Genomic DNA, 26,547 nt, shown 5'->3' with positions numbered 1-26,547 from the left:
AATGAGCGGAGCGCCGGTAAGCTGGTACAGCAAGGGGCACAGGTGGTGATGCATCTGCCAGTCATCTCACTTAACCACCCCTCACACCTGGGTCTGTACGTATGTTTAACTTCTTTTGCACCGTACATAGCCAACTGTGCTAATTGGAGATGCAGGACCGCCTGCCAGCAAGTCTGAGACTTCTATGTGTACCTAGCCTGTAATAAGCACTGTGGGGACATCACCAATTAGTGACGTGAGGCAGCTTGTACGTGTGTATCGGGGTATTAATATCATGAGGAATGGTGGTGTAGTGGTGAGTGCACTGAGACCCGAGTTATATTCCTGCTCATGTTCTCAACACCGGTAATGATTATTTGAACAAGTCCTGGGCCTCCCCTACGTCGACTCAACCTCAAATGAAGGCCTGGTGCTGTATAAACATGACTGGGGAGACAAAAACAGCCGGGTGGGCGTGGTTATGGCCACTCACCCCCTCGTGTGTCGTGCTGGCCTTCATAATTTCTCCTTAACAGCACTCGCCCCAACAGTCTACGAAAAGCTATGCCGGGCACCTTTGTATTTATATCAGAGAAGACTCCGAGAAATGAGCCAATGGATGAAAAATAATTAGCATTTATTTTGGAGAGATGGACTTTGTGTCTTTTTATTATTTACATATACCGTAAATGTACATGTGCGTATATACACGTGCGCGCGTCTATACACACTTGCACGCGAGTATACACGTGCACGTGTGTCTACACGTGCACGCGTGTGTCTACACGCGCACACGCGTGTGTATACGTTCTCCCCCTCAAGAGTTCTTCTGCCTCTTCCAGAACCTCTTGACGTCCGTGTGCCCGGCGGGAGTGACCACCATGAGCCTGCGAGCGGCACACTCCCACTGCAGCACCCCCAGCTCCCTCGCCCGCACGCACAGCACCTCGTAGTCCGCCTGGGACAGGAACTGGCTGTACAGCACGCCTGAAGTACAGCGTACACACAAACAGGACATGTACAGAACACACACACACGCACGGCATGTGTACAGATAAGACAAAATATTCCCCGAATAGCCTTAGGAAACTTTTAGAGAAAGTGCTCTTAGTGAGCACTTATGAAGGCCAGCATGGCACACGAGGAGGTGGGTGGCCAGCACCAAGCCCAGTGCCTTTGTCTTCCCAGTGGCTATGTTCTCAAAGACACTCATTTGAGTCTGAGTCGACCTAGGGGAGGCCCAGAACCAGTTCAGAAATCTTGACTGGTGCTGGCCATGAGTGTTAATCACACTCGGGTCGCTGGGTTGGTAGTGCAGCACGCTACCTGCTACACATACAGCATGCACATTGCACAAGTGTCAGGACCGATTCGTACAATGAAAGTCCATGAGTAGCAATGTACATGTGGCAATTTGCATTCGTAATCTATAAGTGGTATGTATTTTGTGTGCAGTGATCTGGGAGTAGTAATGCACAGGTAGCAATCTATGAGTAGTGATTGGTGTACAATAATCCGTGTGTAGTGAGTGGTGAACAGCAATCCGTGTGTAGCAAACATCAGTAGTTGGGAGGGCATTACCCTCGGTGAAGACGAGTCGGTCTCGTTCCATCTCCCACAGTCTGATCTGGTCTGTGATGGTTGGTGGCAGCACAGGCGTCTACAAAGACAACGACAACTCTGGTGCTCATGTTCTAGGTGGCCATCGATGTAAATTCCACATTTCAATGACAAGAATCTAATTTTCTATGCTAGATGACCACCATTGACTATGTGATGATGATACTCATTTCATTGACCCTGGATAGAAGATGATTGGAGTGCTAATTATGGTGATGGTGGTAATTGTGATGATAATCATAACAACGATGATAGCAACACTGATGAGATGATAAAAGTCAAAGCGATTTCCTGCTCAATCGAGCATCGAGGTGGTGCTCGTCTCCTGTTTGGTAATTCCACATTCCTATGGCAGGGGCGAGACTCTCTATAGGACAACAGCTGTTCACTTCTCCACAACACACAAAGTTGATACCCATTTTATCAAACCCCGGAGGGTGATGGGCTGAGTCAACCTCCAACCGGAATTAGAACTTGCAACCTTGCGATTATAAGCCGCTTGCTCTACCGCTGAGTCACCGGGCCAGTTGATGATGATGGTGGTGGTGGTGGTATGTGGTGGTGGTGGTATGTGGTGGTGGTGTTGGTGGTGGTATGTGGTGGAAATGCTGATGCTGGGTGGAGTCGCAGTGGATGCTCCATACAGGAGGAGGCATGGCTGTAACCTCCTCTGTGCCATGGCTGGGAAAATATCCTTGGACGTGAGAAGACATTTTCACTGCAGGGATATTTTTATTTATGAGGTTATTGCTCTTTATTTGTCTGACCTGTTGTTATTACCGTTAGGAAATCTTAAAAACTTGTGACGAATGTAATGTTACAACAATTACTATTAAGTTTGTTTTTTAAATCTGCAACTGTAGAAACCTTTGATGGTGTCTGCCAGCTAAGTCGCCCCTTTGAAAGAGAGCTTCTTAGCTTAATAAGCTTTACTCTTGGTTCTCATGAAGAGGCGATCCCTCTACCACGGTGCTGTACCCATCCCCCCCCCCCCCCCCGTGTGCACTCACCTGCTTCATCATTTCTGGGTGGGCATGCGTCCTCAAGAAGTGGATAATCTGCATTGACAGAGATTCATGGAAGGTTGCATTATCACTCTGTGTGTGTGTGCATTAGGCTTCTTCGTGTTAAAAGTTTTATGGGTTCAAAATGAATTTGAGATTTCGGGATAGCATTGGCTATATGGCTAGTGCTGCGGTTAGACGAAAGGCTTGTTGTTAGAGATAAGGATGCGGATAGGCTGAGGATTAATGTTAGGCTTAGTGTTAAGAAAAATAATCTACTGTCGAATTATACATCTATAATAATGGACGATATCTTTACAAAGACGAAGTTATAAACAAATATCAATATATGCAATAATACAAAGTTAGCCAGACTAAGCCGCCTTAGGGTTAAAGTCAAAAACTCAAGAGAGCAAGTTAAGAGGCAAATCCGCGAGTAACCACATTGAATGTGCACGCGTCTGAATGCGTGAACAGTAATTCCCCATTTGACGCGTGTCGTTCACACTGTGTTTCTGCGTACTGCTGGGAGCTGTTAGTGTAGTACTGGTACTGTAGTACTGATGCGCGCTGCGTGCGTGTAACCGTGTCTCTGTGTGTGCGTGTCTCTGTGTGTGCGTGTACCCGTGTCTCTGTGTGCCCGTGTCTCTGTGTGTGCGTGTACCCGTGTCTCTGTGTGTGCGTGTGCCCGTGTCTCTGTGTGTGCGTGTCTCTGTGTGTGCGTGTACCTGTGTACCCGTGTCTCTGTGTGCCCGTGTCTCTATGTGTGCGTGTGCCCGTGTCTCTGTGTGCGCGTGTGCCCGTGTCTCTGTGTGCGCGTGTGCCCGTGTCTCTGTGTGTGCGTGTACCCGTGTCTCTGTGTGCGCGTGTGCCCGTGTCTCTGTGTGCGCGTGTGCCCGTGTCTCTGTGTGCGCGTGTGCCCGTGTCTCTGTGTGCGCGTGTGCCCGTGTCTCTGTGTGCGCGTGTGCCCGTGTCTCTGTGTGCGCGTGTGCCCGTGTCTCTGTGTGCGCGTGTGCCCGTGTCTCTGTGTGTGCGTGTACCCGTGTCTCTGTGTGTGCGTGTACCCGTGTCTCTGTGTGTGCGTGTGCCCGTGTCTCTGTGTGTGCGTGTACCCGTGTCTCTGTGTGCGCGTGTACCCGTGTCTCTGTGTGTGCGTGTGCCCGTGTCTCTGTGTGCGCGTGTGCCCGTGTCTCTGTGTGTGCGTGTACCCGTGTCTCTGTGTGCGCGTGTGCCCGTGTCTCTGTGTGTGCGTGTACCCGTGTCTCTGTGTGCGCGTGTACCCGTGTCTCTGTGTGTGCGTGTGCCCGTGTCTCTGTGTGCGCGTGTGCCCGTGTCTCTGTGTGTGCGTGTACCCGTGTCTCTGTGTGCGCGTGTGCCCGTGTCTCTGTGTGTGCGTGTACCCGTGTCTCTGTGTGCGCGTGTGCCCGTGTCTCTGTGTGCGCGTGTGCCCGTGTCTCTGTGTGCGCGTGTGCCCGTGTCTCTGTGTGCGCGTGTGCCCGTGTCTCTGTGTGTGCGTGTACCCGTGTCTCTGTGTGTGCGTGTGCCCGTGTCTCTGTGTGTGCGTGTGCCTGGTCTCACCTGTTCAGCCGTGATGCCGTTAGCGATGGCCTGCTGCACGCTCTCCCTCGTCACCTGCGCCACCACGAGGTTGGGGAAGCGGTAGAGCATCTCACAGAATAGAGCCACCAGGGCCACCTGTAGCTCCGAGTCTAAGACAGCCACACACAAAGATAAGATCACCCCTATTAGCATTTATAGCAGACTCATGTGGATGGTGCTGTTAGCGAGTCGTGCCTATGAAGGCCGCCATGGCACACAACGGGGTGGGTGGCAAGTACCATGTCCGCCCGGCCACTTTTGTCTTCCTAGTGGCGAATTTTACACACAGCACAAGTAACTCCCTCGTTGCAGTGTGTAAACCTTCGCCACTCGGGAGGCAAATGCGAACAGGCGTGGTGTTGGCCACCCACCCCCTCGTGTGCCGTGCCGGCCTTGAAAGGTGCTGCTACTCGCGAACAGCACTTGCCCAAACATAAACCACACACACCCAGCAAACAAAACGGTTACAACAGTGGTCACCATTCACCACCGAGTGACGGCGCTGTCACCGCGGCTCGTGCCAGACTAGGTGCGTGCTCTGTACCCGTGTAAGCGTAGACTCGGTAGTTGGTTTCCACGACGAGGTATCCTTGCTGGTGAACGTCCGTGCTGCCCTGGGAGATTCCTGAGGCGAGGTTGATTGCGAGACGGGTTGGGTAGTAGCGGCGAGACTTGCGCTGTAAGGAACAGCACGGCCTCAAACTACAGCAGAGTAGTGGCAGCAACGGCAGCGGCAACAGTCATAGCGGCAGGTGACGAGACCACGTGGAGAGGTTCAAGAGGGACGTACATTTGGCACACCGTGCGAGCAGAGGATGCTACACAAGACAAAGATACCCACCCCCCGCCCCCGTATACCCTTAACAGGCTGTTGGAGCAAGTGCTGTTCGCGAGCAGCACCTATGAAGGCCGGCACGCCACACGAGGGGGTAGGTGGCCAGCACCAAGCCTGACCGCCTTTGTCTCCCTAGTGGCAAGGTTTACACATCCCACCAAGGCCCACACCTTTTAAAACACTTTACTCTCATCTATATATCTCTCCACAGCCTTTCCCTGCCTTGTTTCGACTATCTCACCCCTTTTTATGTTCAAGCTCGTGATCTTCGTTCACAATCTTCCATCTCTCTGTCCCTCCTCCTCCTCCCTGTGCCAAATCCCGTTTTGGTCCTTCTCCCTCCTTGCACCCTCCACTGGAATCATCTTCCCCTGCACATTGAGCAGTTCCCCTCCTTAACCTCCTTCTGCTCCTCTCTCAAAGCCTCACCGCTTCTCCATTCCCCATTTCCTTCCTCTTCCCTCCACTTGCCTCTCCACTCCGTCCCATCACTCCCCAAGAGCCCTTTTGTCACCCCATATTCCCTCTGATATGGTCACTCGGCCCTTGTACACCCTTGCCACCTAAATCACTCTATTTTAGTTGCCGCTTCTAAACTCTGTCATAGAGCTCCTAAGCTAAGGCGCTATATAAATATAAAATAATATCATTATTGACAGAGGGGGGACCCACTACCCCACGTCAAGTATAATTTGCGCAACACCCTTTGTGTGATAAAGACTGACACAAACCCTTTAACGATGTTACCACTAATAATGTTGTACCTCCTCCCACAATTCTCACACTTCTGCTCTACTTTCCCAACTCCACTGGATTCCTGTTAACTATCGCTGTCTTCTTAAATATCTCACTCGTCTACAAACACCACCACAGTCTTGCCCCGCCCATTATTCTGCTTCTCTCATCTCTTACTACTCCTCTACGCTCCCAGTCTCCACCGTCCCTCTCTCTCTGTCTCCTTCGCCCTGTGCCCAGTTTCGCTCTCTCTCCTGCTCCCTTCTTGCTGCTCTCCACTGAAACCAACTACTGCTGCAGCACACAGAGCAACCATCTTAACTAGAACAACCTGCTTCCGCTCCTCCCTTACGACAGTCCCCATCTCTTCTCCCCTAACCCATCCTGCTACTGTCACTTCCTACCCCCCAGCTAGGACCAGGCCTATCAACCCATATCACTTCCCCAACCCCTATCACTATTGCTACTCCCTGCCCCCAGCTACGACCAGGCATACCCCAACCCTGATCACTACCCCTACCACTGTCACTACCCGAACCCCTATCACTTCCCCAACCCCTATCACTACCCAAACCCATCCTTCACCACTCCCGGCTGTCCTCCTGTCACCATAACTACACCACCACTTTTAATATCAACCCCACTCTTTATTTTAACCACTATGTTACATACAATTGCATCATTGTTGTAAAACACCTTGGATTAAGGCACTGCTATATAAATATATAAGATAAGAGCACTAAAGCTTCAATTGCACCTTTCTCTGGAACACCATCCCAAACTCGCGAAGGTGTTGAAGGAAGTTGAGCAATGACTCGCTCATCCCCTCCACAGAGTAGTCCTGCAAAATGTAAGGACAGAGAAACGGCGACATGCACGGAAACACGGTGAGACAAAAAATAAAAACCAACAGCGATGCAGTGAGACACAAAGACAAAGATCCCCTGTATAGCCTTTAACAGCGAGTTGGGGCAAGTGCTGAAAGTGAGCTCCTATGAAGCCTGACACAGCACACGAGGGGGTGGGTGGCCAGCACCACGCCTGGCCGCCTTTATCTCCCGTGTAGGGACGTTTACACATTGCACCAGGTACTCATTTGAGGCAAAGTCGACCTAGGGGAGGCCCAGGACAGGTACAGATAATCACTATCACTGGTGTTCGTGTTGGCCGTGAGAGGGAATCTAAATCAGGTCGCCAGGTTTATAGAGCAGTGCGCTAACCAATACGCTATCGCTCATGTGAGCTCAGTGTCTCTGTCACGACCATTACGAAGCTTCTGAGAGCAAGAGACATGCAAACCCAGGGCTTGGACCTGAAATCCAGGATCTTAGAGCAGCACCAATTGAATGTTTCTAACCTTGAGCTACCGGACAACCTCAACTGCCATATTTCTCAATGTAAAGTCCAATGCATGGTAAGTCCTCACTTAACGCATGGTGTTTATAACATGTTTTCGCTATCACGTGGTTTTTCCATCAAAAAACACTTTTTGGATGACGCAAAATGCACACCGTTATAATGTGGAACGCGTACCGTTATAACACGAATTCTGAGCGGGCAACGATGGGACTACTTTTTTGAGCTGCGTGGCTGAGCGGTAGTGATACAGTACATGGAATGATGCAGTAACGCAGCCGCGTACCCTCAGTTATGTGTCCCTCCATCTTGCTGTGTGTGTGTACAGTGTATCTTGCCAAATGTTACCGTTACATTGAGGATAAATTGTTTTTGCTTAACGCGGCTTTTTCAGGAACACATCTCCCACGTTAAATGAGGACATACTCTACATCCACTCGTTGCTTCCACAAAGGAGCTTTCAATTTGTCTACAAGAACAGCAGTGCTACTCGGGCCACCATATAATCATTAGTAAATAATTATTTACTGTCGGTACAATCGGCGAACGATAGCTCAATACATTTGGCACGAAACCGCAAAACCACAATAGCTAAACCCGTGAGAGGGGTTTGCCGTATGATAGAACAAATGAGACAGACCATAGAAACAAGACAGATTTGTACAGACAAAACTGTGCAAAATAATGTTCTTATATGGAATTGTGACCCCCGAAACGTGAGGATTCATCCGATCGCTGGGGGGGCTGTGCGAGTGTTGGTGGGGTGGGTCTGCCCTCTACCTCCAAGTCAATGTATGGGACTCACTTTCCCAAGGGTGGAGAAGCTCAGTTGAAACAGGAAGGACAATATTTCCACCAAATCCATGCCTCTGGTCTAGAGACAACGGGAACAAGACAAGATTAAACAACAACAGCAGCTGCTATTCCAAATAAGTGAAGTCATTGCGGTGCTTGTGCCAGGTTACGTGCACTTTTGAGCCCACGTGAAGTGTGGAATGCCGGGCGCTGTTTGCGAGTAGCACCTATGAAGTCCGGCACAACACACAAGGGGGTGGGGTGGCCAGCACCACGCCCCGCCACCTTTGTCTCCCCAGTGGCAATGTTTACATATCACACCAGCTACTCATTTGAGCTGACCTACGGGAACCCAATTCCGGTTGAAATATCACTCGTCATTGATGTTAGCCACCATTAGTAATTCAACTATGGTAGCTATGTTTATAGTGCAGTGCACATCCCACCGGCCCCACGCATGCACACCAACAAAGCCAAATATTCATCGTATAGCCTTCACAGACTGTAGGAGCAAGTACTGTTAGCAAGCACCTACAATGGCCGGCATGGCACATGAGGGGGTGGGTGGCCAGCACCATGGCCGGCCACCTTTGTCTCCCAAATGACAATATTTACAGAGTACCAGGTACTTATTTGAAGCTGAGTCGACCTAGGGGAGGCCCAGGATCGGTTCAGATAATAGTCACTGGTGTTGACTGTGAGCAGAATTGGAACCTGCATTGTATGTATGTTGAACTTATTTCGCACCGTCCGTAGCCAGCCGTGCTAATCGGAGAGTTGGCGGGTTCATATCGCAGCACACTAACCACGACCACTCCCCACCATGCACACACAGACACCCTCTCTCCCACGCACATGGACACTCACCTCCGTGGAGTTCAGGTACTGCAACATGAAGTACCAAACTTGTGAGGCTGTGTCGAGCAGCAGGAACTGAAACCCCGCCGAGGTGATGCATGGTGGCTCCCCGGTTTCACTACACGGGGACGCACCACCCGGGGGGGAGGGGGAGGGGCATAGGTGACGGCATGCATCTCACGGCGATGGTCAATATGAAATTACACATACAGCAAACCCTTGCCCACCGTGGGTCTGGTTATGTTTTTAAAATAACTGCAATCGGAAAATCAGCGATCCGCAAACTCAAAGGCATTGTATGGAAAACTAGGGTTTGGTTGACGGTTAATAATTTGAAACCTCCTCCTTTTGTTTTACGTTACCCTACATCAACCCAAACATTAAACAGGAAATATGTGGAATGTAAAATATGATTAAAATCTTCCCGTATTCAATATAACGTGTATGGTAAATGTATAAAATTTAAAACAATGATGTAGTGTACAGTACAGTACACATATCCGAATATAGTACTGTACATTACAGGAAGAAAAATCATGGATGGCTGAACCTCACTGGAGGCTGGGAACACCACGTGACCTGGGACCCGCGATGGGCCGCGTGGGAGACGAGACGGCACGTGTGTTGTTCCGCAACAGCATCATCGCCAACAGTGCAGTAACGATGCGAACAGGAGATTCGCGTTCAACCGTGAATGGTCAAACTGCCACAGGGGGCGTGATCGGTCAACTTCACTTCAATTGATTTGGCGTGAAACTGCAAAACCGTGAAAGCTAAACCCGCGAAAAGGAAGGGTTTGCTTTACTCAACAGCCTCCAGTCCGTTCGTGCATCGCTGTAGTGGCGAGATGCTAACTACCTCTCCTGGCATTTAGGAGGTCGTGGTTTTGATCCCTGACACCTGTACATGTGGAGTTTACATGTTCTCCCTGTGGTTGGATAGATTTTGTCCTGGTTCTCCGATTTTCCCCTCCACATTTAGAAACATGTGTTCAGAGTACAGGCGACCCTCGAACCTACGACCTAGTTAGGTCCTGGATGACGGTCGCAAGTCGAGCTGTCCCAAGTTGAACCCTCATCTCTCATAGGTGCAATGGTATAAGTTGGGGTTCCGTTCCTGGAAATGCGTTACGTACAAATACCAACATTTACCACGAAAATACATGAAAATAACCCTAACAAAAATGTATTGTACCTTAACGTAATTTTTATAAACATTTATGAAGTAAAAACACTTACAATTGAACATCCTCAAGTACTTTTCGGCATGTGCATCACAAAAAAGTGAAGAGCGTTGCAAAAGAGATGCGGTTGATCTAAGTGCAGCACTAGTAGTAGTCGTTAGGCGGTCGTAGATACGAGTTTTGGCCATGACTGTGAGGGTCTTCATTATTATGAGAAAGGTCGCAAAAGCGGAGGGGCGCAAGTCGAGCCGTCGTAAGTTGGGAGTCACCTGTATTTGGCTGCTATAAATTTCCACATACGCCACTACGTTGAGCTATCATTTGTGGCCGTGTTGCTTCTGAAAAAGAGCTACATAGCTCAGTGGGCTTTACCTGGTAAAATAAAAACTGTTTAGTTGAATTTTAGCATCATTTCTAAATGACAGGGTTCCGTTAGTCAAAATATCTATACTGTATTTAAACATACTTCTGTGCTGTAGTGGAGCTTCGTGGGTAATTAAATCAATCTAATTCCATTCTGTATCTCTACTCCCTTCTTGGCCATTGTCCATAGATCTGATCTTTATTTAACTGATGTGTGATTACCATTTGGACAATCATATAAATTTGCGAAGCGCATCTATTTATAGTTCCCAGATTTCCCAAGCAATTTGGATAACAAGCATTTAATGTAGCTGCCCCAAAGTTTTGGAACCTCTTGGCATCTCCATTATGCCATCTCTCTCTTCATTTAAACTATCATTAACATGACTAAAGCTTAAGTGTGAATGTAATTTTAGAACATAATTGCTTTTAATAAGTTTACTTGTTTTTTTAATCTGTAAATTGTGGAATATTTTGATATTGTCTGCTGACTGAGTCACCTTTAAACAAGAGCTTCCTAGCTCAATGGGGTTTACTCAATGGGAAATACACTCCTGATTCTTAACTTCTCATTACCAACTGCAGTGATACAAAATGCTTTAGATAAGGGATGATGATGAAGATGATAACGATGGTGGCACTCACCTGCGCATGAGTCCAGCTTTGATGAGCAGCTGGGCAACATCTGCACTCACCTCGGCTCCGGGTGACCCCACCATGAAGTGGAGGATCACCTATGGGGGGAGGCAACGGAACCCACCATGTGCATCACAACAACAACAACCGCCCTTCCCCACACAGTGACGGTGACGTCACAACCGTGTTTGTGCCACTTTTAGACCATCATGTGAAGTGTCAAACGCCCGCTGGCGAGAGGTCACAGAACAGACCCAGGTGCCATGGATTGACATGCACCACCTGTGCACCCACTGTGCCAATCTTCTGCGTTTTAGCCGCCCGGGTGCGCCGCTCATTGTTGTGAGCATTGCCCATTGGCCCTCCGCCGTTGTTGGAGGGCGACTGCCTCCAACTGCCCAGTAGCATTCTTCACAAGCCTCCTCCATTATAGCATTACAGCATCGAGCCCACATTGCCCAGTTTCAAAGACAATGCATACATTATTATCAAAGTGTTTGTTGGCATGGTTTACCACAAGCATGATGTGCGGCTAATGCAGACTTGATGCCTTGCAATAGGTGTCTATTTGGTGTTTGAACATCTTTACACCTTCTGTATTATTGCCGGGAAAGGGTAAAGCCTATTCCTGTTTTTATCATATTGATATACCAGCAAAAAGGATCCCGTAGATACATATAACATGGGTTTAAGACATTATTTTAATCATAAATCAATCAATGTATCGTTACACGACTCGTGTTTATGCTATTGGCACTGACACTGCTGATTATGATAATGCTGCTGCTGTTATTGCTGCTGCTATTGCTGCTGCTCCTGCTAATGCTGCTCCTGCTATTGCTGCTGCTGCTATTGCTGCTGCTATTGCTGCTGCTGCTATTGCTGCTGTTGCTGCAATTGCTGCTGCTGCTGCTATTGCTGCTGCTGCTATTGCTGCTGCTATTGCTGCTTCTGTTGCTACTGCTGCTTCTGTTGCTACTGCTGCTGCTATTGCTGCTGCTATTGCTGCTGCTGATGATGTTGCTGCAGCTACTGATGGTGAGACAATACCTCCCATCGCTCCAGGGCGTAGCGGCCTAACGATGTCACATCGCGAGCGTGCTTGTCTGGGCCCAGTCCAGTCGTGTCGTCGGACCAAGGGTTACCACTGTGTGCACATAGGGGAGCACAAAGACAAAGATCCCCCAGAGAGCCTTAACAGACTGTTGGGGCAAGTGCTACTAGCAAGCACCTATGAAGGCTGGCATGGCACACGAGGGGGTGGGTGGCCAGCACCATGCCCGGCTGCCTGTCTCCAAAGTGGCGATATTTACACACCGCACCAGGTACTCATTTCAGGCCAAGTCGACCTAGGAGAGGCCCAGGACCAGTTCAAATATCCACCACTGTTATTGGTCATGGAGCGGGAATCGAATTCGGGTGGCAGGGTTCGTGGCGCAGTGCACTATTGTGCCACCTCTCCCCCCATTGGGGAGCACACCGACATTAGCATGGTTGGCTATGTACAGTGGCACAGAAGTTCAACATACATACACGACAGAACTAAAGATGCACACGTATAAACAGATGTAGTGGTGTGCAAGTTTGTGTGTTGTGTGCAAGTTAGGTTGGTGCGTTTGAGAGTCAGTGTGGTGGTGTATTTGTTAGCATGGTAGTTTGTGTATGAATCTGTGTGGTGGCGAGCCAGTGTGGTGGTGTGTGAGCTAGTGTGGTTGTATGTTTGTTATTGTGGAGGTGTGTGTGTTAGTGCGGTGGTTTGAGTGTTATTGTGTGGTGTGTGTGTTAGTGTGGTATGTGTGTGTTAGTGTGGTGGTATGAGTGTTATTGTGTGGTGTGTGTGTTATTGTGGTTATGTGTGTGTTAGTGTGGTGGTATGAGTGTTATTGTGGTGATGTGTGTGTTAGTGTGGTGGTGTGTAAGTGTTAGTGTGGTGGTATGAGTGTTATTGTGTGGTGTGTAAGTGTTATTGTAATGTGTGTGTTAGTGTGGTTGTGTGTTAGTGTGGTTGTGTGTAAGTGTTATTGTGGTGTGTGCGTGTTAGTGTGGTGGTAAAAGTGTTAGTGTAGTAGTGTGTAAGTGTTATTGTGATGATGTGTGTGTTAGTGTGGTGGTGTGTAAGTGTTATTGTGGTGATGTGTGTGTTAGTGTGGTGGTATAAGTGTACCCGCCCAGTAGGGCAGTACGCAGGTTGGCTCTGAAGACCGGGTTGAGCACCAGGCCTGGCAGCCCCCCGGGGATCACGTGGTCCTGCCACACGCGCAGCTCTCGTAGCAACTGAGCACTCTCCTCATGGGCCCTAACAAAAAGACAAAGATCCCCCATATAGCCATAACAGACTTTTGGGGCAAGTTCTGTTAGCGAGTAGCACCGATGATGGCCAGCACAGCATACGAGGGGGTGGGTGGCCAGCAACACGCCCTGCCACCTTGTCTCCCCACTGGTGTGATGTTTACATACTGCACCGGGTACTAATATGAGGCTGAGTCGATGTAGAGGAGGCTTAGAACCGGTTCAGATCATCGTCACTGGTATTGGTGGCCGGGAGTGGGAATTGAACTCTGGTCGCCGGGTTTGTAGCACAGTTAAATAATCGCTATCACTCCCCACACAAAGAAGATAACCCCCACCCCCCATAAAGCCTTTAACAGACTTAGGGCAAATGCTGTTAGTAAGCACCACATACACAGACATATGCATATAGGATGCACAAAGATAAAGATCCCCATATATCCTGAACAGACTTGGGGAAAATGCTGTTAGCGGGCACCTATGAAGGCAAGTACGGCACAAGAGGAAGTGGGTGGCCACCACCATGCCCAACGGCCTTTGTCTTTGCAGTGGCATTGGCGATGTTTTAACACACTGCACCAGATTTTCATTTAAGGCTGAGTCGATCTAGGGGAAGCCCAGGACTGGTTCAGATAATCATCACTGGTGTTCACCATGAGTGGGAATAAAACTCGAGATGGAGGGCTCATAACGCAGCATGCTAACCGCTACGCTACCACTCCCCACAAGAGGACGCGCACACAAAAAAACAAAGAAACAGACACCTTACCATGTGTCGACATGTTTCCATCTATCCCTTTTTTCCAGTATCTAAATTATGAAAAAAGAACATGCTTTACTCTTTCTGGCAATAATACAGGTGTTTAAACACCAAATAGAAACCTATTGCAATGGATTATCAAGGGACAATACATACACTATTATCAAAGCATGTTTGTTTGCATGTTTTATCACAAGCATGTGTGGTTAATGGGGACTTGGTGCAGCTTTGCAATAGGTGTCTACTTGGTGTTTGAACATCTTAACACCTTCATTATTGCCGGGTAAAGGGTAAAGCCGATTATTTTTTCATCATGTTCCCATGTCCCTCCTGTGTTCCAATGTGTATCCCCATGACTCTGATGTGTCCCCACGTGTTCTCATGCATTCCCATCCCTGGATGTCACCACGTGTCCCCATGTGTCTCCATGTCTCTGTAGGTCCTCGAGTGTTCCCCATATCCATGTCGTGTCCCCCTTGTCTCCCTGCTCCGTGTCGTCCAGTCTGTTCCCCGTGTCCCCCACACGCACTCATGTGTCTACATCACATCCGTATGTTCCTCCCACGTCCCCCCCTCGTATTCCCTGTGTCCCAGTGGGTAGGAGAAGGTACTTCTGTGCATCCTTGCAGACCCAGGAGTCGATGGCGGCTGTGGGGAGTGGCGTCTCTAGGAAGAGCATTCGCATAACGTAGTTCCTGGCCAGTGGTGACAGCTCTCTGCTCTCTCACACGGGCGTGGGGTCACGAGTAAAATATTCGGAGTTCAGGAGTGAGCGCTTACGGGGTGCGCGCTCGACCATTCACGGTTGATCGCAAGGTTCCTGTTCGCATCGTAACTGCGCTGCTGTGTTGAATCGAATCTGGTTCATAAAATTCGTGATCTGATCCCATATGTGAAGGATGTGATCCCTGACATGCAATACCCCGGTGCCTACAAACTAAGCTGTGTCTGCGGCAGTAGTTACATTGGGGAAACTAAGCGACATGTCTCGGACCGTGTTCGTGAACATAAAGCAGATCTGAAACACAGTAGGACCAATACCTCGGCCGTGGCTGATCATTGTTTTCATGCTGTGGGCACACACGAAATATTTTTCCAAGACGAATGTACTCTGCAAACCCATTGGCTATCAACAAAGCTTTGTTCATGAAGCCATCCAGATATATAAACACAGACACAATTTCAACCGAGAAGATGAGTACAAACTGAGCAATCATTGGAAGGACGTTATTAACCAGTTCAAGTCATAACTGGCTGTGATGCTTCCATCCTACCTGCCGTTGTTAGCAGTTATTTCCGACTCTCTGAGTTACATTACCAGGTTAAATGTCTTTACATTAACAGGCTAAATGTCTCATTAACACAGCCACCGTTGTGGTGGTTTTCTTACATTGACATGCTAATCTTACATTAACAGATTGATATGCTAATCTCTCACAATACAATGGCCACCTCCACAGGTTCGTAGTCGTGGAGGTATATCAGCTCTCCAATCTTAAATTTATATCTCTAGCCCCGCCCACTTACCCTTGGGCTACACCCATCTCACACCTTTATAACATCCTGCCTTAGCAGCTCTTCCGCTATATTTTTTCCTGCCTTAGCAGCTCTCCTGCTATATTTTTTCACCTGATGACAATTGCTTGTGTTGCGATCGAAACGTCGTAATATTTTTATTATTTTATTATTTTCCCATCTATGTGGCTTTACCAAAATACCCAAAGAATATAACTTGTCCAGTAAATGCAAAAGTTATATTTAACATTCGAAAATATTAATCATATTTTACATTATAAATACTTCCTCTTTAATGTTTGGATTGATGTAGTGCAACATAAAACAAAAGGAGGGTGTTGTCGTATTACGAACCATCAACCAAACTCTCATGTTTCCATTTGAGTTTGTGGATCACGGATTTTCCGATTGTGCCTATTTTCGAGAATGTAAGCCCCGCGATGGGCAGGGGTTTGCTCTGTTTGGAGTTCAGGGGTGCGTGCGTCAATGACCGGGGTAGAATATTTGAAAGACTCAAGTTCAATGGGCTGGGGGTATGTATTGACTCTTCTGCTTGTTTAGCCTGCAGGAGAGTCTCGCAGAGACTCGAGACTTTTTCCAGGAGGGTCCTGCCAAGTTTTCTCATTTGGAGACGATGCTGCTGCTGTATAATCCCTCAATGGCGTCATTTGCAGGTAATTTATCTGCATTGGGATGTTTGGCCAATACCAGTTACAGTGTATATATGTTTTAAGCTATGGAAGGAAATCAGAGAATACTGAGGAATCCCATGCAAAACATGGGAGAATATTCAAACTGCACGTAGAAAAGAGCTCTGGTCAGGAATCCAACCGTCGTGCTTCTTCCTGAGGTCACAGTACAGGACTGGGTTCAGCAGTAACCTTTAACACAAATGATATAAGACACGATGTAAAAAAATCACGAACATACTGTGCGTAAATCATATATTGTACTCGACAGTAGGGTACATTTGTTTATACGCGACGCAAAGTTGTTCGTGAAGAGGGTTAAGGCTGAGGCGACGGAGACAGGACGACGCTGACGATGTCGTTAGTGACGTGTGAGTTGAGGTGACGTGAGTGTGGGTTGAGGTGACGTGAGTGTGGGTTGAGGTGAGTGTGAGTTGAGGTGACGTGAGTGTGGGTTGAGGTGACGTGAGTGTGGGTTGAGGTGACGTGTGTGTGGGTTGAGGTGAGTGTGAGTTGAGGTGACGTGAGTGTGGGTTGAGGTGACGTGAGTGTGGGTTGAGGTGAGTGTGAGTTGAGGTGACGTGAGTGTGAGTTGAGGTGACGTGAGTGTGGGTTGAGGTGAGTGTGGGTTGAGGTGACGTGAGTGTGGGTTGAGGTGAGTGTGGGTTGAGGTGACGTGAGTGTGAGTTGAGGTGACGTGAGTGTGGGTTGAGGCGACGTGAGTGTGGGTTGAGGTGAGTGTGAGTTGAGGCGACGTGAGTGTGAGTTGAGGTGAGTGTGGGTTGAGGTGACGTGAGTGTGGGTTGAGGTGAGTGTGGGTTGAAGTGACGTGAGTGTGAGTTGAGGTGACGTGAGTGTGGGTTGAGGCGACGTGAGTGTGGGTTGAGGTGAGTGTGAGTTGAGGCGACGTGAGTGTGGGTTGAGGTGACGTGAGTGTGGGTTGAGGCGACGTGAGTGTGGGTTGAGGTGAGTGTGAGTTGAGGCGACGTGAGTGTGAGTTGAGGTGACGTGAGTGTGAGTTGAGGTGACGTGAGTGTGGGTTGAGGTGAGTGTGGGTTGAGGTGACGTGAGTGTGGGTTGAGGTGACGTGAGTGTGGGTTGAGGTGACGTGAGTGTGGGTTGAGGCGACGTGAGTGTGGGTTGAGGTGACGTGAGTGTGGGTTGAGGCGACGTGAGTGTGGGTTGAGGTGAGTGTGGGTTGAGGTGACGTGAGTGTGAGTTGAGGCGACGTGAGTGTGAGTTGAGGTGACGTGAGTGTGAGTTGAGGTGAGTGTGGGTTGAGGTGAGTGTGAGTTGAGGTGACGTGAGTGTGGGTTGAGGTGAGTGTGGGTTGAGGTGAGTGTGAGTTGAGGTGACGTGAGTGTGGGTTGAGGCGACGTGAGTGTGGGTTGAGGCGACGTGAGTGTGGGTTGAGGTGAGTGTGGGTTGAGGTGACGTGAGTGTGGGTTGAGGTGAGTGTGGGTTGAGGTGACGTGAGTGTGAGTTGAGGCGACGTGAGTGTGAGTTGAGGTGAGTGTGGGTTGAGGTGACGTGAGTGTGGGTTGAGGTGAGTGTGGGTTGAGGTGACGTGAGTGTGAGTTGAGGTGACGTGAGTGTGGGTTGAGGCGACGTGAGTGTGGGTTGAGGTGAGTGTGAGTTGAGGCGACGTGAGTGTGGGTTGAGGTGACGTGAGTGTGGGTTGAGGCGACGTGAGTGTGGGTTGAGGTGAGTGTGAGTTGAGGCGACGTGAGTGTGAGTTGAGGTGACGTGAGTGTGAGTTGAGGTGACGTGAGTGTGAGTTGAGGTGACGTGAGTGTGGGTTGAGGTGAGTGTGGGTTGAGGTGACGTGAGTGTGGGTTGAGGTGACGTGAGTGTGGGTTGAGGTGACGTGAGTGTGGGTTGAGGCGACGTGAGTGTGGGTTGAGGTGACGTGAGTGTGGGTTGAGGCGACGTGAGTGTGGGTTGAGGTGAGTGTGGGTTGAGGTGACGTGAGTGTGAGTTGAGGCGACGTGAGTGTGAGTTGAGGTGACGTGAGTGTGAGTTGAGGTGAGTGTGGGTTGAGGTGAGTGTGAGTTGAGGTGACGTGAGTGTGGGTTGAGGTGAGTGTGGGTTGAGGTGAGTGTGAGTTGAGGTGACGTGAGTGTGGGTTGAGGCGACGTGAGTGTGGGTTGAGGCGACGTGAGTGTGGGTTGAGGTGAGTGTGGGTTGAGGTGACGTGAGTGTGAGTTGAGGCGACGTGAGTGTGAGTTGAGGTGAGTGTGGGTTGAGGTGACGTGAGTGTGGGTTGAGGTGAGTGTGGGTTGAGGTGACGTGAGTGTGAGTTGAGGTGACGTGAGTGTGGGTTGAGGCGACGTGAGTGTGGGTTGAGGTGACGTGAGTGTGGGTTGAGGCGACGTGAGTGTGGGTTGAGGTGAGTGTGAGTTGAGGCGACGTGAGTGTGGGTTGAGGTGACGTGAGTGTGGGTTGAGGCGACGTGAGTGTGGGTTGAGGTGACGTGAGTGTGGGTTGAGGTGACGTGAGTGTGGGTTGAGGTGACGTGAGTGTGGGTTGAGGTGACGTGAGTGTGGGTTGAGGTGACGTGAGTGTGGGTTGAGGCGACGTGAGTGTGGGTTGAGGTGACGTGAGTGTGGGTTGAGGTGACGTGAGTGTGGGTTGAGGTGACGTGAGTGTGGGTTGAGGTGACGTGAGTGTGGGTTGAGGTGACGTGAGTGTGGGTTGAGGTGACGTGAGTGTGGGTTGAGGTGACGTGAGTGTGGGTTGAGGTGACGTGAGTGTGGGTTGAGGCGACGTGAGTGTGGGTTGAGGTGAGTGTGAGTTGAGGCGACGTGAGTGTGAGTTGAGGTGACGTGAGTGTGAGTTGAGGTGACGTGAGTGTGGGTTGAGGTGAGTGTGGGTTGAGGTGACGTGAGTGTGGGTTGAGGTGACGTGAGTGTGGGTTGAGGCGACGTGAGTGTGGGTTGAGGTGACGTGAGTGTGGGTTGAGGTGACGTGAGTGTGGGTTGAGGTGACGTGAGTGTGGGTTGAGGCGACGTGAGTGTGAGTTGAGGCGACGTGAGTGTGGGTTGAGGTGAGTGTGGGTTGAGGTGACGTGAGTGTGAGTTGAGGCGACGTGAGTGTGAGTTGAGGTGAGTGTGAGTTGAGGCGACGTGAGTGTGAGTTGAGGTGACGTGAGTGTGGGTTGAGGTGAGTGTGGGTTGAGGTGACGTGAGTGTGAGTTGAGGCGACGTGAGTGTGGGTTGAGGTGAGTGTGGGTTGAGGTGACGTGAGTGTGAGTTGAGGCGACGTGAGTGTGGGTTGAGGTGAGTGTGGGTTGAGGTGACGTGAGTGTGGGTTGAGGTGAGTGTGGGTTGAGGTGAGTGTGAGTTGAGGTGACGTGAGTGTGGGTTGAGGCGACGTGAGTGTGGGTTGAGGCGACGTGAGTGTGGGTTGAGGTGAGTGTGGGTTGAGGTGACGTGAGTGTGAGTTGAGGCGACGTGAGTGTGAGTTGAGGTGAGTGTGGGTTGAGGTGACGTGAGTGTGGGTTGAGGTGAGTGTGGGTTGAGGTGACGTGAGTGTGAGTTGAGGTGACGTGAGTGTGGGTTGAGGCGACGTGAGTGTGGGTTGAGGTGACGTGAGTGTGGGTTGAGGCGACGTGAGTGTGGGTTGAGGTGACGTGAGTGTGGGTTGAGGTGACGTGAGTGTGGGTTGAGGTGACGTGAGTGTGGGTTGAGGTGACGTGAGTGTGGGTTGAGGTGACGTGAGTGTGAGTTGAGGCGACGTGAGTGTGGGTTGAGGTGAGTGTGGGTTGAGGTGACGTGAGTGTGAGTTGAGGCGACGTGAGTGTGGGTTGAGGTGACGTGAGTGTGGGTTGAGGTGAGTGCGGGTTGAGGCGGTGGCCGTTAAAAGGGGGAGACGTAAATCGGAGTATTTCTGTTCAACCCAAAACCAGACATGTGATCCTCTAAAGAACGAGTAGCGAAACTACACGAACTCTCTCTGGGGAAGTCCTCTCGTCGTGCACTAATCAGAGATCTCGCCTCCGCTGTTAAGTTCGTACCCAATTATTGATCTGGCGCATCACGACATACACAAGGGACCGTGATGAACAGTGGCACCCGCTGCCGTACAGGAGACCCCTTGAGCCGGTACGTTTACCCGGCAATAATACAGGATTGTCAAGATGTTCAAACACCAAATAAACGCCTAATGCATCAAGTCTACATTAACCACACGTCATTGTGGTAAAATATACAAACATACTTTGATTAACATGAATGCATTGTCCCTAAAGCGGATTGGCCTACACCAGAACTACAACCTCCTTTATGGGTAGCCTGCTCCGGTGTCGGCCAATCCATTCAATAACAGCCGCCATTCACCACTAAGCAGCAGCGCCACGGCGCCTGTGCCAGGCCACGTGCACTTCGAGGCCAGTCCATACACCCACTGCCATACAACCAGCCCAGAGACCGCGTCAAACGTCCACCACCTGAGCAAGGCGAGGCAGGGGGCCGGGTGCGCGTAGAGGCGGTCGAGCGCCCGCGCCTCCAGGCCGCGCAGGAACTCGTGCAGGTTGCGGCACGCGAGGAGGCCTCGCGACGCCGCGCGCCCCGAGTTGGCGGCGGCGGCCGCCGCCGAGTTGTTGTTGTTGTTGTGGTTCCCCGCGCTCCCTGCGGGGCCCGCGCCGGACAACGACGCCATTGGCAACTGCGGCGGGGGCAGGGAGGGGGGGTGGTGCGGTGACGTCATGTATCCCGCGCCTGCGCTCACATCGCCACTTGCGTGACGTCATCGCGCAGGATTGTAAATCAGAATCGGCATCTTTTTCGATGAGTTACGAAGCTTCTTTTCACAGATGTCCAGTGGGGGTTGTGGGTAAGCAAATTATAGCAACAAACAATGCAAAGCAAGTACAAAATGAAGGGTAAGCAAGTCACATATAAATATGCAAATATATATAATTACAAGTACAGAAATTCCTACCCAATTTAAAGCGCGCTCCCCGTGTCGGCGATGAGTGACATCACGAAATCCGGCGCGCTGTCGTGACGTCACCGGACAAGTTTGTAAACGTCATAATAATAGGGGTTTTCCCTTTTTTCTAGCAACAAAACTGAAACCTTTTTTTACAGGGAATCATGTCTGCATTAACCACAATACTTGTGGTCAAAATGCAAACAAAAAACACACTCTGACACTGTGATCTCTACATTGGGTCAAACTTAACATCTCTGAATGTTCGACGGCTTGTGCACCAGATCTTATTTACTCATGATGTACTTGCAAAAAAATCTGCAGATTACCTGCTGGATCTCGTCTCTGTTTCAAAGAACAAATTTGACCTAAGGTCTACACTCATTTACCAGCTTAATATTCCCTATTGCCGTACATATACTGGAGGAAGGGCCTTTGCTATTGATGCCCCCAGGGTCTGGAATGCTGTTGCAAATAAATTGAAACTTGAGTCACTACCTATGAGATCTTCACTCAAAACTGCTTTAGAGGAGTTGTACACCCCTAGCTGCCAGTGCTATTCAGTGACCTAAAATAAAATGTTTCGCTCCGGATGATCGCTACAAAGTATGACCTGTGTTTTGATTTAGTGTGCTGATCTTAAAGGTGCATTGAAAATTTACAATACTCCGATTGATGCTCCTGCTGTTGTGGAGTGACTCATGCAGCCAGCTATGGCTGCAGGGTTTTGGTAGTACATGATGTTTATGCCATTTATTGTGAAAATTCCGTCACAGTTCCTATGATTGCTTTTTCATTGCTTTCATGGCTTTATTTTGGTGATTTCGAAAAGTGTATTAGTTTAGCCATGTTTGTTTGTTGTAGTACAGAGTTAGACTGATGGCCTTAATCTAAGTTGTCTTGTGGTTGTTGTTGTTGTTTGACTTGCATCCCACTGGGATTTTTGCACACAGCGTTGGTGTACGGTGTTTTTTCTGCAATATTTTTGCTGTTTTTTCTTGGATTTTCTGTTTGCACTTAGTCACATATTCACTTTAAGATGTTTTTTGTTCATGTTTTAGTTTTTTGTTTGTTGCGGTTGCACCCGATTCAAGAGCTGAATGGCTCACAGGGCTATACCTAATAAATGAACTTGAACTTGATTGGTCCACCCCATGAAGGGGGTAAAGCGCGGCGCGGGGAAAGTGACGTCCCGAGACGTTTTCGTTTTTGGGAGGAGTCCCAAGACGCAAAGTGAATGCAGCACGCGGCAACGTCATCACCAGCGGTAGCCATGGTGACGTCACCGCGAGGGGATTATACAGTGACGTCACGTGTGTTTGTGTTCACGCTTTTCCCATCCGGTGGTGGTGCCCAGACACGGATAAGGGGCCGTCCATGAATGACGTCACGCACCTGGGGGGGGGGGGCGGGGATCAGACATTTGTGACGATGTGTGACGAGTGGGGGGGTTTAGAAATGTGACGTCACATCAAAATGCGCAACTTTAAATATAGACAACACGTTCTACTTAATTAAATAGACTTTTAAATAAATGTTTTCTCCTACAACATCAGAGTGCAGCGCCACATTAAATACGCACGACAATGACGATAGTTTAAAGCGATTTGAAGCATGTTTTATTTTCAAAATGGAAATATGGTTTTGGGGGAGGGGGGACAGAGCTTTGTTACGTCATATTTGAGGGGGGGGGTCTGACTTTTTGTGACGCCGTGTGACGAGGGAGGGGGGTCAAAAATCCTCCAAAATCGCGTGACGTCATTTATGGACGGCCCCTAAGAACAACTCCACGCGTTCGTCAAGTCTTCATATTCAGGAGCTCATTCAATGCATTGCCCCAGCAGGAGCCTTAAGATGTTGCCAACTGTGCCCTTCCATGTGTAACGGGTTCCGGAGACACTTGTAGAGGTAACTTCTTTATTACAATCCAACACTCCAACAGTCCAACACTCCAACAGTCCTGATACTCTGTTACCGCCTAGGTACACAGCCTAGGTACACAGCCTAGATACTCTACTCTGGCTACGCTCTGGAACTCGCCCTCACAAGGTCGTAGAGTCGGGAGTTCCAGAGTCCCACCACCGGCTCTCACAGCGTCCCAGGGTCCTCAGATGGCTGGTCTTGGGTCTTGGGTCTTGAGCTACAACTGGCCCTGATCGTCCAGGGAGCTCCCCTTTTATGCCTAGTCCCCAACGAGGAGTGGGGCCGTGTGCGCCCCCCAGATATCCCACAGAGCACACACAGCCCCCCCCCCCGTTGGTGGCGCCAAGGGGCCCAAGCGCCTGGGCCGCCCAGGGTCCCAGAGCCCCCCAGCAGCCCCTCCCCTCCCATGTCACTACACATGCACAAAGATCACCTGTGTAGTCTCTAACACTGTCGGGGCAAGTGCTGTTTGCGAGCAGCACCTATGAAGCCCGACACAACACACGAGGTGGTGGGTGGCCAGCACCACGCCGGGCCGCCTTTGTCTCCAAAATGGCGATGTTTACACACCGCACCGGGTACTCATTTGAGGCTGAATCGACTTAGAGTAGGCCCAGGACCGGTTCAGATAATCGTCACCGGTGCTGGCCGTGAGCGGGAATCGAACCCGGGTCCACGTGTCTGGCGCTCTGATCGCTGCACCGCCGCTTCCCAGCGCAGCGCTGCTCTGTGCAGCAAACCCCGCTTAGCGTTACTCGAATCAGCGCTAAAAGAGGTCATTACAACAACAGCTGCCATTCGCCACTAAGTGGCAGTGACATCACCACGACACTTGTGCCAGGCTATGTGCACTCTGAGGCCACGTGAAGTGTCGAAGGCTCGCTGACAGGAGGTCAAGGGACAGACCCAGGTGCTATGGGTTGACTCACTCAGACGACTGGCAGATGCACCACACAGTATGTGCCAACTTGCTGTGTTTTAGCTTCGCTCGTTGTTGTGAGCGTCGCTCCTCCGCCCTCTGTTGTTGTTGGAGGGCGACTGCCTCCAACGGCTCCTTCACGAGCCTCCTCCAGAGGCTGATCTTGACACCGCTGGTACCATTAATTGGCAAGTCCACTCAGCTCCACGTCTTTCTCTACCGCATCAGTCCATCCCCTCTCCAGCCCGTTCCCGTATACAGTACGGTAAGTCCTCATTTAACGGGTGGTGTTCACATAACGCGTTTTTGCGATAACGTGGGTCTTCCATGAAGGAACACTTTTCGCACAACGCGCACCTTTTAGCACGGTTGGTTAAGTTCAACGTACTACTGTACATACCTGTGCCCATTGTACTACTGTACCTGTGCCCATTGTGCTACTGTACACACCTGTGCCCATTGTCACGTGGCTCGTGGACGGTGCAGTGATACTGTAGGCGGAATGACAGAGTAACGCGACATCGTAACCTCAGCTGTTCGTGCCGCAGTCTCACTGCGTGTGCGTGGTTCGTCGTCTCTCGCCAAGCCTGGTCGTTCCATCATTTATGGGGACATCGTTTTTCGCATGACACAACACGTTTTCGGAACGCATCTACCGCGTTAAATGAGGACTCACTCTACACTGCGCGCACGCCGACCGCGTGACGTGCAGAGCTGTCAAGGTGGCAAAGTCGCTGCAGGGGTCGGCGGGAGCTGTGGTTACCGACACGAGCGAGTGACGTGGAGTGCTGTCAAGGTGGCATCAAGGAGTTGTGGTTACCGACACGGGCGAGTGACGACACCAAGCGCTGCACCAACATTGACTCGCTGCCCGCTCTGCACGCACATGAAGATATCAGCAGGAAGTCTGCGTTTATAGTGGTCGCTTTTAAATTGACTATGCAAATAAGTTTACACCTGTGTAAAGGAGAGCCGACACAAGATTGCAGGGGTTTCGTCTTTTAATCCTTTTTCCCATCCACACCTGTCCCCAGCCGTCCCAATCTCGTTCCCGCCAAAGGCCACTTCTTCCCGCCCGTTCTCCCCTTATATCTCTTCGATCACCCCTCCCACTAACCCTCCTATTGGTGGGAATCCTTCCCCTGACACCCCTACATCTGCGTGACTCAAAAACACAGTAAGTCCTTGTTTAACGCGGTAGTAAATGCATCCGTAAAAAGTGCAGCATTAAGCGAAAAACGCGTGAAGCGAAAACTATTTTCCCATAAATTATATAACGATAAAGTTTGGCGAGATACTCTGTACGCACACACATTGAGATCGCGGGATAAATAACAGGCTACGCCGCTGCATTACTTTATCATTACACGTACCGTATCGTGCTGCTCAGCCGGACAGCTGAAGAAAGTAGTCGATCACTCAGAGGTCCGCGTTATAATGGTGCGCGCGTCCACGTTATAAGGGTAGAGGTCCGCGTTATAATGGGCGCATTCCGCATGGTGAGAAAAGTGTTCCCGAGTAGATGAACCGCGTTATAGCGAAAACGTGTTGTGTGAACACCAGGCGTTGAGGGCTTAATGGAATTCCAATCATGCCCCTTGGCTACTTTGCACACTTCAGATATTATTCCATTTCCTTTTTCGATGTCCGCATTTTCAATTAATCTGTAATAGCAGGCAATGTAAACTGCTTAAAGCAGCATGTTTTAAAAAAAAAAGCATATTTTTATGTTGCTTTTGCATGATCAAGTATTAAAAAAAGAGAGAAGTCCAATCTGCGCTCATGTGGTTCAGTTTGATTGTACCGCCTGTGCTTTCACAATTCTGTATGTTTTGAAACGGGTCTCCCTTGAAAACGAGACGTTTATTAAATGTTTCAATGGGCTCTTATCATAACCGCAGGAGCCGTGATCAATCGACTGCTAGATAATTACCAACCTACGTCACTGCCCACTTCCACTGGACATCTGTGAAAAAGAGCTTCATAGATCATCGGATTCTTCCGGGATAAAGAAATTAAAATACATAAACTGCCACCTATTACGATCCTGAGATGCACCAGTACAACCAGCACCACCTGCATGTGAACTGATCTCATCACTGATGGCCACTGACAGGCTTATAAGTTAAGGTCTTATGTCGAAGATTCATACGAAGAAAGTACAGTACTGTAATCGCATATTTAATGAAGATTATATTTCATCTCAAAGAAATATGATCATCCCAAAAAATTTCGAGTAACCAGAATGATTTACGTTTCAAAAATAACCCTTAGACATTGTGTATAATCCATGCTTGTGCAAAATATACTCAAAGGGTATACGTGTTGTTGGTCTTGTGGTTATATTTGTGGAAATACAAATGTTATTGTATTTACTTTATTTTCTGTGCTTATGCAAATCGCCTTATCCATCCATAGATATTTGGACTTGCGTGTTCTGTCAAGTTTGCCCAGAGGTTGTAACTGTGACGACTTTGCACACCCTTCCAGTCATCCTGTAATGTTTGTATTTCGCTAAAGGTGGGTTTGCGCTTGGCATGTGCAGAGCTATATATTG

The 26,547-nt window shown here is 49.6% G+C and overlaps 1 protein-coding gene across 1 annotated transcript; it reads right to left on the bottom strand.

The window, feature by feature from the left end:
* Nucleotides 1-597: 597 nt before the first annotated feature.
* On the bottom strand, nucleotides 598-20,888 carry GTF2H4 (general transcription factor IIH subunit 4). The gene is made up of 13 exons (XM_061552737.1): nucleotides 20,664-20,888; nucleotides 14,624-14,728; nucleotides 13,128-13,259; nucleotides 12,014-12,110; nucleotides 10,973-11,061; nucleotides 8,791-8,899; nucleotides 7,934-8,002; nucleotides 6,530-6,613; nucleotides 4,747-4,879; nucleotides 4,182-4,312; nucleotides 2,610-2,657; nucleotides 1,561-1,639; nucleotides 598-966 (listed from the first exon to the last, which is right to left on the bottom strand). The coding sequence occupies exons 1-13, from the start codon at nucleotides 20,873-20,875 to the stop codon at nucleotides 797-799; spliced, it is 1,458 nt and encodes a 485-aa protein (XP_061408721.1). The 5' UTR covers nucleotides 20,876-20,888; the 3' UTR covers nucleotides 598-796.
* Between the last annotated feature and the right edge of the window lie 5,659 nt (nucleotides 20,889-26,547).

The sequence above is a fragment of the Lethenteron reissneri genome, chromosome 17 (genome assembly GCF_015708825.2).
Source record: "Lethenteron reissneri isolate LAM-NWPU_2019-01 chromosome 17, ASM1570882v1, whole genome shotgun sequence".
Taxonomy (NCBI): Eukaryota; Metazoa; Chordata; class Hyperoartia; order Petromyzontiformes; family Petromyzontidae; genus Lethenteron; species Lethenteron reissneri.
This window is presented reverse-complemented; position numbering and strand designations above follow the sequence as displayed.